Source organism: Buteo buteo, chromosome 21 (assembly GCF_964188355.1).
Source record: "Buteo buteo chromosome 21, bButBut1.hap1.1, whole genome shotgun sequence".
Classification (NCBI taxonomy): domain Eukaryota; kingdom Metazoa; phylum Chordata; class Aves; order Accipitriformes; family Accipitridae; genus Buteo; species Buteo buteo.
Window position 1 is genome coordinate 8,686,292 of NC_134191.1, and position 18,234 is coordinate 8,704,525.

An 18,234-nucleotide genomic window follows, 5' to 3' on the forward strand; every position below is an offset into this window, starting at 1 on the left:
TTTCAGAAGAGTTAACGGTGGGTTGGAAACCGTGCAGACTAAAGTAAATGTTTACTGAAGGCTGCAACAGACTTTGTGGTCGCTGCCAATTGTGAAACCCATCCCTGGTATCGCTCTGCTCAGGGTTGAAGCCCCCTGGGGTAACTGGGAAAGCCCTGGGGAGCTGACCGGCCATGCCGTGCACGTTGCTGCCCCGAAGGAAGATGGGGCCGCACATTTTTGCGGCGGTCTCCCCATCATCTCCCCGCAATGGTGCAGGGAGCCCTGGGAGAGCACGGGCTGCCTTTCCCTGCCGTTAAGCTGGGCTGGGGGCTGCACCCAGCTGCTAACTGGTGTCGGGACCCACTGGGAGCCAGTCAGCACACCCTCCCAAAGCACGTACATAGCGGACACCTACACCGGAGCACCAACACTTCACTCCCCGGACCGTTTCTACAGAGGAGTGAGTTCAGCCAGGTTTGGACAAGGCTTTATTCCATTTAAAAGGAACCAGCACAGGGTATCCAGTCACTCGGTGTTTTCTCTGTGTGGTTCACTCCTGCTTTCCTTATAAAGTGCCAAGCCATTTCTTCTTTTAAAGCACTGATCATTTTGTGGTTTTCACATTTTTGATCTCCTGCAGCAGGTCAGACATTAGAGTGAGACTGACTAACAAGATCATGAAATCTTCAAAATCAATTTTGTTCTCTGACTCCTCATCCAGGGCAGAAATTATTTCCTGGTATTTTGGTTTCTTTTCTTGGCCCTATGGAGAATTTTAAATGGGAAAAAAAAAAAAAAGAAAAAAAAATATTAAGCATGAAGTTCCTTTTTTATTGCATCATTTAAAAAAGAAAGAAAGAAAGAAAGAAAGAAAGAAAGACACCTATGTAAAAATTAATGTATTTTTCTATCTTCCCATTCAGGTTTTTATGTCCACATTCATATTCATTTTTCTAAAGGTATTCCAAGAAACTCAAACAGAAATATTATTGCAACCAGACAGGAGAGCAGCCAGTCCCCAAAGTTTCCACCTGAATCCAGAATACGTCTTTTAAAAGACACCTAATCATGACTGAAAATCTGGCAGTGATGATGATGATGTAGCTGGTAACTGCTGGAAAAAAATGGAGTCCTGTTTCTTGGTAAAACTGGGGAGAGGAAACAACCAACCAATCCACCCTCCTAAACTTAATATTCAAGGCAGGTCCTCAAATATACTGTGAAGCTCTCAGAAACTGTTGATTTTACAGATATAACTTCAGTAGCTGCTATTCTCTGTCCTATTGGACATTACTGTTGGAATGGAAGGGATTATTAAAATTATGTATCACATCTCTTATTCATACTTCCTTATAAAAAAAAAAGTTCCAGGATATTTTTTTAGCTTAATAATCTTCAAAACATCTCATGATTCCAAATTTGATTGGCCATTGGTATTTTCAAGTCCTTTTCCATAAGGTGCCTAGTGTCTAATTTGGTACCAATTCCCCCTCCCCAACCAGTCATGTGATTTTGTTATTCTTGGAAGCAAAGGTATCATCAAGAATGTATTTATTCCCAAACATCTCTCTCATGAACTTCGTTGAGCTCTTTTTACTAGTCCTACATAGTTTTTCCTACCACTTGATAAAAAATTGTTTGGTTTTTTTTTATTTAGGAGGGGGAAAAAAAAAATCTGCAAGAAGTTTACAGCCACAAGTGCCAATACAACTGTTTTCACTATACCCGGCTGCCACTGACACCCCGGGTGGGTGACCGACGGAGAGGTGCTTTCTGCTCCCTTTCTCCCAGCAGCCCCACCAGTGACCACAGCACACACAGCTCTGTGGCACAGGGCTGGCTCTCCTCGTACTGGGCCAGTGCTCTGGCAAACTACCAAATGCCTTGTTAAATGTGGTGGGTTTGTTCTCTTCATAAATACAGTCTCTTGTCAATGTCTGAGGGGTTTTTTTCTTTGGGATTTTTTTTTTTTTTGATTGCAATTGCCCTATTTTCTTTAAAAAAAATGCAAGCAGGCACGTCAACCATGGTTTATTGCTGTCCCCCCTCTAGCCCTGTGTTAGACACAGGCTCGACATAAAGCAACTAATTCACTGAAGATGTTTGTACCAAATCATTAAAGTCTCACTTAGGATTACCCCACAGACTGATGCCTGCCCAGCTGCAGGACAGAGCCCAAGGTGCCATTCCTGCACCCAAAGCGCTTGGCCAGTGCCAGCCCAGTGCCACCCACTCACCCAAACCCCCTCACCTGTATGAAACCCCCAAACTGGGTTTGCAGCAAGCTTTTGGTTTCAGCTTTGCTGAGCTTGCCCTCGGGGTCAGCAGAGTTGTTATACACCAAAGCCACCGTAGCAAAAGCTTTTTCAAGGTCTGAGCCTTTTCCTAGAGCTGGGGGGGAGAAAAGTGATCAGCCTATCAGAAAAAGTGGCATTTGAGATATAATTGAAAGGAACCTGTCAGAACTATCCTGAGTGGGTGGAAATCTATGTAGTTTCATTAAAGTTAATGAGACTGAAACTGTTTATACCCACAGAGGACCTGGCCCAGATTTTATTTGGAGTGGGCCAGCAACATGCCTCACGTCCCACGGAAACACAGCCCGAAAGGAAGCTTTCCATCGGAGCTGGGGCAGTAACGCAGGGTGACGCGTGAGACCCATCTGGTCTATCCCCACCCCGGGCATCCAGCAAGGACCTGCCAGGTCACGGGGACAGGCCATGCTGGCCATCTCCTGGGTGCGTTTGGACTCCCAGGATCCTGTACCGGGGAAAACACGGCCCATTTGGGAAGGCTGGCTGAACAGAAATGCCCGTGTCTGAGCATCAGCTCTGCACTTCAGCCTTACGGTACACTTGGGATTTGGGCTGGATTCATTCCCCTCACTCCTGAGTCGCATCCTCACAGTCCTCAGTTAGCGTCAAGTACCACAGATGATCTGGGCTGTGATTTTTAACGGGAAGGCAGGCAGAAGAGGAGACACAGGTCAATGCAGGAGCACATTACATGGGAACCCAGGAGACTTTCCCGTCTTGCATTGGCCGAGGGTCTACGTAGCCTCCGCAGCTCTGCTAAATCACCAGCACTTACTGCACTTGGGCTGTGGCCTTGGAAAATCTGAACCCCCAAGGGGCAACGAATGGGTCTCCTTACCTTTTATTGATGCCAGCTGCTTGGCTATAGGTATGCTGGTAGTGAGAGAGAAGAGAGGCACAGTTATCACCTGGTGAATTGTGTGTGTGTATATCCTTTCTCCATGAGTGAGCTTGCTCATTTCTGTTTCATTTAATCCCCAGGAACTAAGGGTTTCCCAAGAGAGACTGGCTTTCCTTCACAATGGAAAGGAAAATGGCCTTTACAAGCAGCACACAACATCACACAGCTCCTAATTCTTCACCGAAGCAACTAGCCTGGAGTTGTTATTAAAGGTGCTTATTAAATAACTTTAAGAGAGGGGCATTGCAACATCCTTCAAGTAATTTCTCCAGAACATGAAAGAGCTCCAGGAAGTTTCTCAGTTTTAAGCCCATCCCCACGGAAGTGCAGAGGGGTCTGTTTTCCCCCACTCACCAGTGCTCCCAGTTTGGAGCAGGCACATAGCTTTTATTTCCAGCAGGACTCACATCTGTCAGAAGCACCTCCCTGCTTTCTATTAAACTTAAAGTCTGCTCACTTTTGCTAAAGTGCTGGAAACTAATTACGGAGCAGCCAACACACAGCGGAACAGTCTGCTTGTGATAGAGACAAACACATCCAGATAATGAATTTCAAGACAAATGGCAGATCACCAGAGATGCAAAGACCAAAGTGATGACTTACCGCTTGGGCATGCCTGCTGCAGCTGAAGGGCTTTTTTTGGTGGAAGCAGGAGCCGGCTGATTGACCGAGTACTGCTTCGTGCTGGGAACGCTTGCTCTGCAGCCACACATCTCGAGGCCGGGGTGTTTGTGATCTCTAAGCAACTCGAGTAACAGCAAACAGGTGAATTCAAGCTCTGCCCTGTGAAAGCAGCCTGCGTGCAGCCGTGCCCTATCAATAATGTAAACGCTACCTGGTGATCACAGAGCCGGCTAAATACATCAGTCTAAAGCAGAGCCTGTAAGGCAGTGCTGCTGGGTTGGCAAGTAGCATGGCTTTTATTTTATGTGAGAATTTGACAGAAGGAAACCAAACTGATGGAGCCTGAATCCTCTTAGATCTGTAGGGATGTAACTTTGCATCAGGAATAACTAAGACGCCGAATCCATTCAGCTATACACATTATCATTTTAATAGGAAACGTTTCTAGCGTGGGCTAATGTAACTTGCCCCAAGCTGCAAAGTGAGTTGTTCCTATAGACAGAGTAAGAAACCGAGCGTTTCCCAGTTCCTGACCCAGCATTTATCCTAGGTGAGCACGTTCCTGCTCTAATATTTATTCCCCCAGCGCAGCACAAAGAGGAGATCTGTTCTTCCTCCCAACTGCCTGCAAAGCAGCATCCAGCATGGAGCCTCTGCTTTGGTTTCTACCCGAACGGATACCGCCTGCTTCCAAAAGCAGCACGGAGCCATATGGCAGAGCAGTCGCACATTAGAGGAACTGGAAGGGCTCCGATGAACTTTGTTATTTATTGGCATGGATAGCGCTATTAGAAAACACACAGCTTGTCACGCTGCCTATCTCTGCGCATGGTCTCCTTTCTGCGGATCCTTTGCCTGGAGGTGTCTAGACAGGATAACTTTGACCTAAAAGACCAAGCAGCCTTTTTAATCCCAGGGTGGTCTGTTAAGAGGTAGTGACTTCAACTACCTCATCCTATTCATCATTCCTGGTGAAAGGATACAATACTGATGTTAAAACTACCCAGGATGAGACTTTATGTAACAGGACACGCAAAGGAGACTGCAACAGATGGCCTAGAGAATTAAAATGTTTTCCTCATTTAGAAGAAGCTAAATTACTGAAGGCTAATGAATAAGGATGTTCACCACCTTACTGTTCCTGGATTTTAATTATCTTAAAAAGCATGGGAAAAGAGAACCTTTAATTTTCCATCTAAGAGTGTCATTACTCAAACAATTCAGAGCCTTTTTCTGAGAGGTTTAAGCTGTCTTAGATCTCTAGTGCGTTCTTTAGGACTGGCTCATGAATAAAACAGAGCCTGTAATTGCAATGACGCAGCCAAAACACATATAATCAATGCTCATTATCCCATCAATTAACACACTAAAATTAAACAAGAATTCAGGCTTAGTAATCTGCCATCAGCTAAAAAAAAAAAAGTCTTGATATCATGTTGAAGTGATAATTCCCTTTCACATCTGTTGAACCATACAACAAGGCATGAAAAGCCTTACATCCCCGTTAATCCGCAGAATGGTAATGTTTGGTCTTAGCATCCAAGGTAAAAATGAGAGTGAGAAACAGACTCTGTTGCCTGTTTATCAGCTACAGGCAGTGCTGTGAGCTGGCTGGCAAACCCAGCCCTCTGTGTTTTGGGCTCTTTCCACCGTAGATCAGACTTCAGCTCGCAGGTTTTTTCACCTAACCGACTTCTGAGTGCCTGAGCTCTAGAGCAGGTGATTTGCTTTGCTGGGGTATTAACAAGTTCAAGCAAGCCTGGGATACATTATCCCTCTAGGATATACTAATTAGCGTATGCAGGAGCGTTAGTGCCTAACAGATAATGGGTAGCATGAGGATAACCCTTGCCTTTGCAGATGATCAGCTTTGAAGACAGCAAGATTTTGGCTGTGTGTGTTACTGGAGTATTCTGGTCAGCAAGGTGTGCAGGGAGCCAGGCCATCTGCTCTGTAGCTATTTTGATACACACTATTTATGTTTGAAAGGTCCAGGTGCTTTCATCGGTCAATTTTTAGCATTTTTCACATCTTAACAATATTGTCTGCACAAAATATGCAACCCAACGACACTGAAAACTGCAAAATCTTTACAGGCAGTTCACTTAAAATAATTGCTACTGCAAAAAGCCGCAATCTCTACTTCACTTTTGGTATTTTCCCAGAGTTTTCCCATCCTTTTTTAAGTACTTTCTGCAATTCAAGAAGACTCGCATTGCGAAACAGTTGTGTGTGACGGAGCCCCGGCTCCCTTAGAGATGACCTACAACACTCGGCAGGGGCAGGCGTGGGCATGCCCGCGCAGGCAGGCAGAGCAGAGGGACAGAGGCACAAGGGAACACCTAAAATAGAAGATGCATTCACACCGTTAGCCACTCAGACTTCATTTCTTTAGCAAACCCTTCAGCAGCTGCGGGAGAAGTGCTGCTAACTTGCACCCAGGGAGGTAATAGCTCGATTTCTTTGTGACCGGAATATGGTCATTTTGATCTTACATGATACATCTATTTTTTTCCAAAGAGCCGAGACTGAGAAGCCCTCCACTCCATCTTAGCCCAAAGCAGTACTGGCTGCCACAGCCTAATACTATTTTTTTCTTGCTCCATCCCTTTGAAATCAATTACTTAATGTGGGAAAAGCTAGCAGAAGCAGCAGGTCTAATGTGCTCACGGTGGTTGGTCTCTCCACACCAGCCACAACCCGTGGTGTCCCCACGGGCAAGCGGGCTCAGCCCCGCTGGAGACGGACCTTCTCCTCCTCTCCTGCACGGTGGCACGCAAAGAGGAGACACAACCCAGCGCAGGTTAATGGGGGATTTAACCAGCTCAAGGGATCGATAGCCGTGCTGCTGCAACGAGCAGTCTGCTTTGCACAAATGTAAGTTAGCGAACGGTCACTGTACCCCTCTGGTCACAGACCTGAACCGGCTCCTGCTCACCGGTAGCTGGTTTATCCATGCAAACATATTGTGAAGCATCCCGAAACCTGAACCCCTGCATTTATTCCAGGAGGTGGGGAAAAGCAGAGGATAAATAAAATCACAGAGTGAGTGTTTCCTACTCATTTGTTTCTCCATCACCACGCCTTTTGGGGTACGCGCTGCTGCTGCTTCCATCTGTGCTGGGATGGCGTAAGTGATGTTCTCCGTGTCCCAGGAACATTTGCCTCTTGACCACCACCATTTACAAAAAATACCTCCTCATAGTCAATTTGATTTCACTCGAGGGTGAAATCCACACCAGTATTTATCTGCATCGGTCGGGCTGGGTGCAGTTTGCTGACTGGTGCCCCATGATTAAGCTGCGACCCGCGTTCCCCCGGGCAATGCAGTACGCTGCCCGTGGGGCACGCTGGGTGCAGGGGTCCGGGTGAGGGGGAGAGCCCGTCTCCCCTACCGCACATGCGGGAGATAACCCAGCTCTGCCTGGAATTTAGCTCTGGGGTCACAAATGATTAAAATATTTATGAATCCCATGCTGAGACAGAGCAAGTGAAATGTCATTTAAGAAAAGCTATTAGAACTGGTCTGTCTGCAGGGAAACACTGTTTGTCATCTCACGTCCAGGCATTTTTCAGAGGTGGTACGGCGGTTTGGCCAAAATATGCTCAAGCCTCGTACCGGGGCTGTCAAGGAGCAGAGTGGCTGTGGGGGTCCCCTGCGTGCAGGCAGCCAGCTCCCCCAGTTCCTTTGACAATCTAATGGATAAGGGATGAGCCCAATGTTTTTGGTATGGTATTCATTTCCAGAAGGATGCCTGAAAATCCTATTACCAAATAATTTTTCCTCTGAGAAATGTTTTATTATAGGACATCTAGACTTTAAAAAGGCAACTATATTAATAAAACCCTAAAATCTTACTAAAGGAGGACACAACAATAAAAATGTAAGAAAAGAAACTGGTAGCTAAATGCAACAAATGGGATGCCTCCCCACTGAACTATTAAAATCTCATATCAAAATGCTAAGATCTTCATTCTAAGGATGCATGGCATTGACAAATGATGGGACCAGATATTAATACTAAAATACAGATTATCGCTGCTGTTAGAAAATTCCAGGAGGAAAAGCTCTTGGGTTTAGTAGAAGGAGCCAATAAAACGAAATCCTGAAAAAGAATAGTTAAGTCAGGGAAAGCATAAGCTAAGTAGCCCATCCGTTCACATATACAAAGGTTTTGACTCAAATCTGGCTTAAAACTAGTAGACAGAGGACTGAAAGCTTATCACATGGTATGGCATAATATGAGAAGAACTTTTTCAGAAGGGCATGAAACAATACGTGGCAGTTTTTACTCAGTAGTTCTTTGTCTGCCTGTAATATTAACTGTGAAACTCTGGAGATATTGTCAGGAGCAGACTATAGACAGGCGCAATGTGTGTTGCATGCAACTGCCTCTTTCATCAGTACATCAGAGTTTCAGCCAAGAATAATTCAGGGCTAGAGCCTGAATTGCTCGTTCAGATTGAGAGCATATACAGATTGGGAATAATTAACCTAATCAGGTCAGGCAATTGCAATATGCATTCATGCAACAGGAGCACGAACTTTCTCCAAGTCCTGGCCATCATCGAGGCTGTTACGGGCTGCTCGACAGGCCATGGTGAAGGAGATTTGATCAGTCATTGGGAAAGGATCGCACAATAAAAAAATACCCTGTCAAGTAAGGCCACAGCCCTGTGGGCTGGATTTGCATCTAAATTCATCCTTGTTTCCTCAATGTGCTGGTCAGGGAGCAAAGCAGAGCCACTGGGTACCCAGAATCTCGCTCCCTGCCCTCTCCAGCACATTGCTGTGGAGCGTATGATGCTACAGCTTTGCAAAGTGCATCCCCTCCCCGGTCAAGAGCAATGGGGAAACCCTCAACCAGCACGCAAGCACACCTCTTCCTTGGCCTCTGAGGCACCTGGAGAGAAAGTCCTGTGCTCCCTCGCCACACTCACGGAGGTACCTGCCTCTCCTCCACAGCTCTACACTTCATAATGCAAATGCGCTCCCATCTTGGGTAGCTGAGAAATGGGCTATAAAGAGAAACACATGGGAAAACAGGAGGGACAGCACAGAAGATCAAGGAACATGTTTTTTCCCAGGCTGACCTAGTTAGTTAACTAACTGGCAGAGATACTCACTAATGATGAAGTAGGAAAGCAATCGGTCTGTCAGCAGCAGTTTCACAGAGGATGCTCGAGTTTACTTAGCTATTTGTCTTAAAACATCAAATACAGTCTTTTCCATCTTGCTGCTCAACACTTTGCTATACAGTCGCTATTCCCAGTTCAAATCAACTTCAAATTTCTCAATGATTGCCAAAGGATGTGATAAGACTCGAATCCAGAGGAAACATTTTCTTACATAACACAGGCAAGTGCATGCATCCTTTTTGTTTTCACTTTTACTGCTGCCATACTATCTATATTAATCTGAGAAGCTATAGATAAAGAGATTTTTCATCCCTCCTAATTCACAGTGAAGACTATAGTTCCCAAACAACAACAACCAGCTCAACTATCCTGCGTGGTAGCAAGGAGCTAACATACCTGTGAAGATTTGGCCAAGTGGGTAAAGCAAAGGGCAAGTCTTGCATGAAAACATGTGCCTCTTTCACTAGTTTTGTCAACTCTTCCACCAGCTCTGCCCTTCATGAGAAAATCTTAGATTTGGAGTTACGCACATAATACACAAAATAAGTCTTAATTAATTCTGTCCCCAATCTTGTATTCAAGTTGCCCTTTGTCCTGGGGTGCCAGCTCCTGAGGGTTTGAAAGCTGCAGTTCCTGTGCTCACATGGTTACACAGGAATTTTAGCTTGTTTGAAATGCAGGAATAAACCTAAGCAAAACTCAAGTTTCTAACCCTCAGCATTGGATAGAAAAGTTTGGACCCTGCTGGTCTGGGTGGAAAAGTTCATGAAGAGAAAGCTAGTTGACACAAAAAACTCTATTTCTAGTGGAGAGGCTTAGATAAACCAACCTGGGATATTCGTGATCAACTAAGACATGGTGGATTTTTTTCAGAAAAAAAAATAAAAAATAGTTGGACTATGTGGAAGGGGGCATGAAGAGCATACATCCCATCCCCATCCCTTGCCGCACACATATTTCACTTTCTCCTGGCTTGCCTATATCTAACTTTTTCCAAACTTAAAAAAAGCAAGGAATAAAAGAACTGAGAGCCAAAATAAAATTTTTCATTGACCCAGAAAATAGTATTCTGCTCCCATTTGGAGTACTAGGCCATTTAGATATTCTGGTTTGTCCTCTCTACAGCTCAAACATGGCTTTCCAGCAATCCACAGAACTGGGATAATTAGCACAGTACTGGGCTAGTCCTACTGACAGGTAGAAAGAGAGGTGAAGAGGCAGGCAGGTATTACATTGCAGAGTTTTAATTTTTTTTTTTTTTTAAACTTGTGATACTGACCTTTAATGACAAATGTCTGTAGAAGGGTCGTACTCCACTGTACATTAAAACAATCCCCATAAAAGTGTTAGAAAACAATAAGAATAACTGTTATTGTTAACTGTTATGTATGAACGACCAGTAAGGTCAAGCACAGGAATAGTTATTTATCTTTAATAGTTATCTTAGTTATTTTGCAGTGACATTTTAATATTAACATACTCTGAAAACATGCATTGTATGCAATAACTTTATTAGGGTCAAATAGATATCACAATATAGATTCATCCACCAAGTAGCCATAAATTGGTTACAACAATCATAGAAGAGACTAAGCTGTTTTAAGCTAAGATGCTTTCAACATTACAGCTCATACAATAAGATTATATACTGATACACTTTGATTTAGAAATGCAGATGATCAGTTTTGATTAGTATATTGTGCTTCAGGCTTTCATTTGTGTCAATGCATCCCATATGCTGTAGTGAGGAAGGGCTGAATTTCCCAGGGAGAAACCCGAACGGGCTACAAGTCTGGCTCTGGCTATTTTCGGATGAGTTCCTCCGAGCCTGGGTTATTTGGTCAATCCAGTTACATTCTCCGGTAGCACCAAGCTAGCGCTCAGAGCAGTGACAGAACAGAGGGATATCGAACAATCTTGAAACAGCATGGATGGAAAGGTTTTCTTACTATAAGAGGGTATAAAGGAATATTTATGCTTTGTAAGGTCACAACAATACATGCAGGTTTCATGTTTTGCTGTATCAAGCAACTGGGGATTTTCACATGGTTTTGTATACTGATATCTGCACCTCTGTTATCTTAGTTAAATAAATACCTTTGTAAACATATAACACAGTTACTTGGTCCTTATTCTCCACAGCTCACGTTAAAAGATTCACAAAACATCCATAGAAATAGTGATTTATAGAATGAATACTTAGCTGAGTTAAATGGAATAAACATTGGTCAGGTACCATATATACTACTGAATGCCATTTCAAGGAAAAACATTTTAGTTACAAAGCATTCAGAACTTGGGTAAGCCATATATTCAACTCTGCAAAATATATAAAAGATGCATACTTCTTTTAAACATACAGTTAACAAAATGTAGTGGCAGAAGTTGAGAAGTTCCATTTACACAGTCCAGACACTTGGTAGTATGAAACTGCTTATCCATGCACTAAATTACGGATGACTCGGTTAACTGAAATAATAGTAAAGTCTTCTGAAACAAAAAGGTATAACCAAAACAAATGCTCTGAAGAGTCACAGACAGGCAGTTTTGAAAATTTAGGTGCAATGTTACATGCATGGATATACAGAATAATCTGTAGAAATAATAGTAAACCACTTTCGTTTTTCACCAAAATGCAGAAGGAAATTCAATTATATTATGCATATTAAATACTACAGACTTGAGGCTACAAAATGCTTCTACCATCTTGACACATACAAAACTACCATAAAGTTATCTCTACAGTACATACTACAACACTGACTCCAGGTCACCACCTGCGATGAGCATATCCGCCGTATCTGGCTAGTCAGGGAAAAAAAAAAGGCCAACTCCAGCCCACCGGCCACCTCCCATCTGCCTCAGGAGGTAGGCTTAGATCTTCGATCGACCCTGAACACCGTGTTGTAGTATTAATTTATGTAAAACCCTTAAAAATCTGGCACCACTGAAACTTGAGACGTGTTAAACTCTCTACATGTGAGGGATGCAAGAGCTCGTGCTGCGTGAACCCTAAATTTGATTAGCGAAGGAGGTTGGCCCGCTCTGGCCGTAGCTCTGGGACTGGCCGTATTCACCCACCTGGCCATAGGAGCCCGGCTGGTTGTAGCCACCGGCCGGCCCGTAGCTGTCTTGGTTGTAGCCACCTTGGTTGTAGCTGCTGGGCTGCTTCTCCATGGTGTCCGGAGGGTGCCGCTGGCCCGAGGAATGCCAGCCCGTCTCCTTAAACACAAACCAAATGTTGCCTGCCCAGAGGATAAAGTTCAAGAAGCCAAAGACCTAGTGGGGGAGAAGAGGAGCTCGTCACCCGGCAGCCGCGCTCTCACAGCCCAGCCTAACCTTACGGACCCTGAAGGGTCCTGGGAAAGTCAAAGCGGCTCCCAGCCCATCCTTCTCCCCAAACCTGCTGGAAAATTTTCTCAGCTTTGGAGCAAATTCCCAAATTCACCTCCCTTAGCTCACAAGGTGTTTGCTTTCCTTTTTGTCTCCAAAAAAAGTTGAGGTTTTAGGCCAAAATAACTTTTTTGTTCGAATGCATAATCTAGTTTAAAGAAACTGTGGAAAGATAAAATTGAAAGAAAATCATTAAAAAGAGAGATACTAATTGGTCAGCTGGCCTGGTCGGTTTCTTTTTTTTTTTTTAAACGTTCTGAAGACCTATTTTATGTTGGTTTTTTGAGGATTTTTAAAGGAATCTGTAAGGCGCAAACCCTTTTCTTCCTAAAGGACTGCACAGACCCCTTTTCAAAAGCATTGCAGCGAGCAGGTTAAAAGCAGACAGGCCAACCAATGCACTGGGACAGCCACTTTGCTTTCTCCCCGTCCCAGCCCTGCACGTTCACCCCGCTGCTGCTCCCCAGCAGATAGCCGTCGTGAGTCACGCTCTGCCTTGCCCCGCAGCAAGACTGTACTTCCAATTAAATAACTTCAGCTAACTGGTTTACACCCGCTGATGGAGGTCAATACACGGGTAAAAGAGATGAAAATACGTTTGCAAGGTAAGGGCGAAAAGAATAATCAAAGTCACTTACAACCGAAGTGTTGAGGCTTGACATAACGGGGCTGCGAACAGGCAAGCATTTGTTGGACTGCTGTTTGCAGGCAGACATCAGTAACAGCACTTCGTCTGGGTCAGTCGCAATCTTTACATCTGACAGTCCTTTAGCCCAAGCAGATGAGCTCACTAGCCACAAGAATGAGAAGACCACTGTCACAATGAAATCCTAAAAGACAAATTAGTTAGAAGCATTATACTGGTGTGTCCATTAGGAAGAAAAAATATTAAAAATTACCGGAAAACTGAAAGTTTGCATCAGAGGAGGGAAAAAACAAGAGCTTGTTACTTCATGGAAGGTTGCGATTACTGTCATCACCTACAGAGCTAATTTTCAGGAGTTAATTTTCAGCTAATTTCTTGATGTGCCTAATGGGCCAGAGCCCTTCAGCTGCCATTTGCATCTCCAACCTCAAGGCCAGATTCCCACAAGCGTGTGGCCAGTACCCAGGATGCTGAGCTGCCTTGGAAACGTGGCTGTTCACGGCACCTGGCTGATGAATTGGGATCAATTAAAAAATATAGATGCCGGGAAAGGAGCTGGGCCCTCCTGAGGGCTGGCTTTCGCCCCGGGTGCTCCTACAGACAGCTGGGGTGGGTTTCCAACACGAAGCGTTTCCATCTGCGGCAGCATCTCAGGGAGAACCTGAAACTGGCTAATCCTCAGCTACCAGATGAGGAGTTTTCTCACCAGCTACAGGTAAGGCCAAATGTCCCTGCTGCATGAGCCGTGCAGCCACTAATTATCACGAGCGAACAAATAAACAGCAAGACTTGCCAAGCCCAGAGACTCCTCAGCTCCTCTCTGTCCTGGTAAAGCATTTGCTCCTAATTGCCATCCATGTGAAGAGAGGGGAGAAGGGGTGGCGGTCCCTCCGGGATCCAGCGCCTCCGAGCAGCTCTGCTCTGAACCACTCTGCTCACTTTTCCCTCGAAAGACTCTCAGGAGCACACACAGGCATAAACTTCTCCTTGTCTTAGCCAGAACAAGTGGCCAAGTGACACTGTTGTTGTGTGGGTTTGGGGGGAAAGGAGGGAGGAGGTGTGATTTTTCAAGCTTTCTTGTGTCTTGCTAAAACAGAAGAGCCTTTCTGCTGTCATATTTCATCCCATCTGTCAGCCCACAACAGATGGCAGAGGTGCCAAAGTCTAACATACCACTAACTGCATCGCTGCGTCTTGATATCCCACCTCCCATGGGGGCTCCTTCCCCTTCCCCCTTACAAAGTAAAGGTGTACATGGAAGGAAGAGAAAACACTCATTAAGAACACAGCGTTTTGGGTCGCTATCCAAAGAAATAAGTGATCCCTAGGAAACATCATTCTCACCTTCTACGAGCACACCTGACATTTGGGGAAGGAGCTCTCTGCGGCACCGCAGGGACGGAGGACGCGAGCCCCCGTCACGACGGAAGAGGCACCAGTCAATAAACCCGCCGCACAAGTGAGCCATGAACAAAGGATTTCTCCGCTCACGCAGATGGGATTAAATTAACTGTGCTTGGATGCGTTCCCAAAGGACACATCCTTCTCTTTTAACAGTGCCACAATTTGTTCTCTGCAGGCCTGTGTCTGCCACCAAGCTTTGAGCTCCTCTGATCGCCCTTCGTGCTGCCCAAATGGGCTCTCTTGAAGAGCGTGAAGCCCAGGAGCTGACAACGATCTTAACACCCAAAGAGACTCCGGGTAGGCAGAGGCATATAGCCCAGAGTAATTTTTCTTCTCAGGGAGATTTCCAGCAAAAGAAATTATTGTATCTTATATGTCCTAGCAGTAACTGAATGAGAAACGAACTCCTAGAGGCAACAGTTCAAATGCAAACATTTCTTAAAAATTCCAGCTGGTAGAAACACCAGATATTCACTGAGCTGTGGATTACGATGGATGGGATATGCTCTTTATTTGCTATAAGGCTTGACATGTTATCTACCTTGATGCCAAGCCCCCATATAGGTTCCGATTGACACAATAGATGGGGAAACACCAGAGTTTGGGGGAATACATTTTTTAAATGACAAGAAATTCTCTCTCAATGCCACCACACTTTTAGACTCTGCAATCAGTGCGGTGGCAATAGCAATAAAATACATGCGTAACAGCAGGTAGAAATTTGAAGAAAACAGAGACAAACTGACCAAAATTGGTTGGTCCTAAAGGGACTATGTATTTCATGTTATTTCTCAGGTCTTGTCTTCTCCATCTCACCCCATCCTCCAGGCTTCTGCTGACGTCCTCTGCTCCCCTGCACCAGGGTGTCCACCCAAGCCTAACCCTGCCCGATCCTGCCCTCTCTGCCACGAATTCCTCTGTTTGAGAGCAGATCAGAGCCTTGGGGAAAGGGTCCCTGCTCCTGGGGGGGGCTGGGATCGGTCCTTTTATACAGGAACTCCCCAAAACTGTAAAGTCTGGCTGGCTGCAAGAAACACACTGAGCCAAAAGGGAAAGATCGGACGGTGGGACTCGGAGAAGAAACGATGCAGCCCGTTCGCCAGCAGCTTGCCAAGAAGACAGAAGTGAAAGGCTAATGAAACATCAGGATTTTTTCAGCAAGTGCTCTCACCAAGGCTACATAACCAGACTTGGGCTCTTGGAAGATCTGTTCCATCTCCTCTGCGCCGTGCAGGAGCAAAATATACGACTAGAGCAAACTTGCGTCTTCCTATTTATTTTGAATCTTTGCTAACCTTTCTCTTTGGCTGGAACTTGAACCTCTCTTGTTTTCAAGTGGGTTTGGATTTCTGGCTGAACATTTTCACAGCTCTGGTGGAACAGAGTTACAAGATAATGACATGCTGAAAATAAAAGTGAATTTCAAGCTAAGCTGTTCTGTGGCTTAATGTCTATCTGGGGAATTTCTCCTTGGTAATTAAAGCCAGAGTGTCTGCATACTAAAACAAATCTTGCATTTGAATGTTTAATATCCCCATAGCATGGGTGGTTGTTTTTTTTTTCCTTTGGAACAAAGTAATTTTGGTAGTTGCTCTCTTGAAATGGTGCCTACAGATCTCTTCAGTGTGTATTGTTGTACAGTTACACTACACTCCTAATTGCAAAGTTTCTTTCTCAGATCTCAGCTGAGATACTTTGGTCTGCCTACAGGTGCCTTTGGGAAGGAGGCAAAATAGGAAAGTGTAGGAGAAAGCAGAAAACAAGATTTAAAATATGCTGAATATCCAAGGAGGGAGTTTTTAAGAGCCTGAAGTATGTGTAACAAGAAAAAAAAATTCTTGCTGCTTTTTTCAAGTTGAAACTTGCTATTACTGAGTTTGCCAAAAAAGCCTACTTGGAACAATTTTATACATTATATGTTTTAGAACAGAACTGTGAATGCCTTTTCTTTTCATGGTAACGTTTCTCCTTGCTATGAAGCTACTGGCTTTTGCAAAATGCCTGTCTGTGGAGGGGGCAGTCACTTACAGTCACTTAAGTCTCCCGAGCACAGTTTCGGATCCCCCAGTGCCCGGCGTAACCTCACCCAGCCAAAAGCATCTGCAGAAGCTGCTTGTCCACTTGGAAAGGGGACGAGTTTCGTCTGCTCCGAGCGGATCGGTGGCTTCAGCACCCCCCGCAGCACCGTAACGCACGTGTCCCCACGCGCACTCTGTGCCCTGCTCTCCCTCCCGGCCAACGTGGTCCAAGTTTGGCAGGACAGCCCTGGGCTGTTATGTTTGAAAACATGCAAAACCTCAGCTCTGGCCTCGCCGGAGGGTGCCTGGCATCCCTGCCGCGCTCGCGCTCCCTCCTCCCTCGCTGAACCGCAGCTGCTGGCCCCGTCGCTGGCTTCCACGCGGGGCTTTCCGTGCCTCTCTGCAAGCGTTTCCATCCGCTAACGCTCACGCTACAAAACCTTTTCATTTGACAAAACCTTCTCGTACTTTTACAGCATACAAGGGAGCAACTCATCAAACGCCGAAGCCTATAAACCCTCCCAGCCGGAGCCCGTCTATCCCAGCAGCGCTGCCAACAGGTTTCATGGACAGCCACGCAAGAGCAGAGGGAGATTTCTTTACCCCAGCAGGGGCAAACCGCTCAGAGGATTTGTTGCCACAGTCACAACCGACCTAAAAATTCAAGAACCACTCCAGCAAAAGCCATAGCCCCGGCCCTAGCCCAGAAAAGTGGCCAACAGCAGGTTGCTGCAGGCAGCAAACACCTTCCTACAGTGACATTTTAGATCTTTTTTCATTTGAACAAGGTCCCAACCCAGATTTTTCTGCCAAATGAAGCTTTGAAAGAATTACACGCTTCTTGCAGTGGTGTACAGCCTGGCAAGCTTGCTTCTGGCAGGGACATGTAGAGACCTTTGGGAGGCACCAGCATGTACAGCAAGGTCACCATGGCTTGTGTTTCAAAAGGGAGATGACAACAGCGGGCTGAAACAGCTCTTTAAAATGCAAAGAATAATTCAGGTTATTCATAATTTCATTTTTTAACTGCAAAGGATTCAGTCTTTGTTTCTACAGATGGCTCTTTATTCTTTTCCTATCCATTTTCTAGAAAACTGGACAAAGGGGAGGAAATAAAACATTTAATCAAAGACATCTCCAAAGAGCAGACTAGGAGTGTACTTAACACACTTGGTCCGCAACATATGTAAAGAACCAAATGCCTTTCTGCTTAATGTGATTATTCACAGGACTCCAGATGCAAGGGAAAGATCTCATCTTCTTACATGTAAGCATCTTTATGCACTGTAAGAATGAGATTATCAAGTAATCACTATAAAAATGAAGTATCTCTTTTCAGGGCTATGTCAGTCACTTTTCTTGGCTAAATAATTTTATGCTTCTATATTAATTGATTGTAATACTAATGAAGTGATTTACATTTATACATGAATGCATGTGGTTTTTCATGGCCAATCTATAACTTCCAAAAGACAAGCCTGAAAGTACATAAAGACAAGAATTGTCAGTGTGCATTTTAAATGGAGTACATATGAGGTATGGAAACTATGGAAAAAGTAAGAATTCTGAGTGATGGGTACTGATCGACCGTGACTATTCTTTCCTTTATTTTCCTACTCCAGAGGTATACGGAAGCATCTACCCCTGATCCCCTAAAACTTCAGCACAGGACTAACTGTTGGGTCGGTTACTCTCTGCTTGCAAGCAGCTGTAAACGTATAGATCTGAAGCAGGGCACCAGGACAGAGGTGCTTGGGGTGGCAGCCCCAGGGTGCAGCTCATCTCTGCTCTCACTGCAAACCAGCAATGCCT

The 18,234-nt window shown here is 44.9% G+C and overlaps 2 protein-coding genes across 2 annotated transcripts in view; both read right to left on the reverse strand.

Annotated features, from left to right (window-relative positions):
- Positions 1-586: 586 nt before the first annotated feature.
- SNTN (sentan, cilia apical structure protein) lies at positions 587-9,404 on the reverse strand. Its single transcript, XM_075053101.1, has 5 exons — positions 9,358-9,404; positions 3,802-3,936; positions 3,136-3,170; positions 2,234-2,373; positions 587-745 (listed from the first exon to the last, which is right to left on the reverse strand). Exons 1-5 carry the CDS (start codon positions 9,402-9,404, stop codon positions 587-589), a joined length of 516 nt encoding a protein of 171 aa, XP_074909202.1.
- Positions 9,405-10,341: 937 nt separating this feature from the next.
- The window catches only part of SYNPR (synaptoporin), a 112,241-nt gene continuing 104,348 nt past the window's right edge, over positions 10,342-18,234 (reverse strand). The window contains exons 5-6 of the mRNA XM_075052549.1: positions 12,993-13,184; positions 10,342-12,240 (exon numbers count right to left, since the gene is read on the reverse strand). Coding sequence (XP_074908650.1) covers positions 11,974-12,240; positions 12,993-13,184 — 459 coding nt within the window. The 3' untranslated portion in view covers positions 10,342-11,973. The remainder of the gene's footprint in view (positions 12,241-12,992; positions 13,185-18,234) is intronic.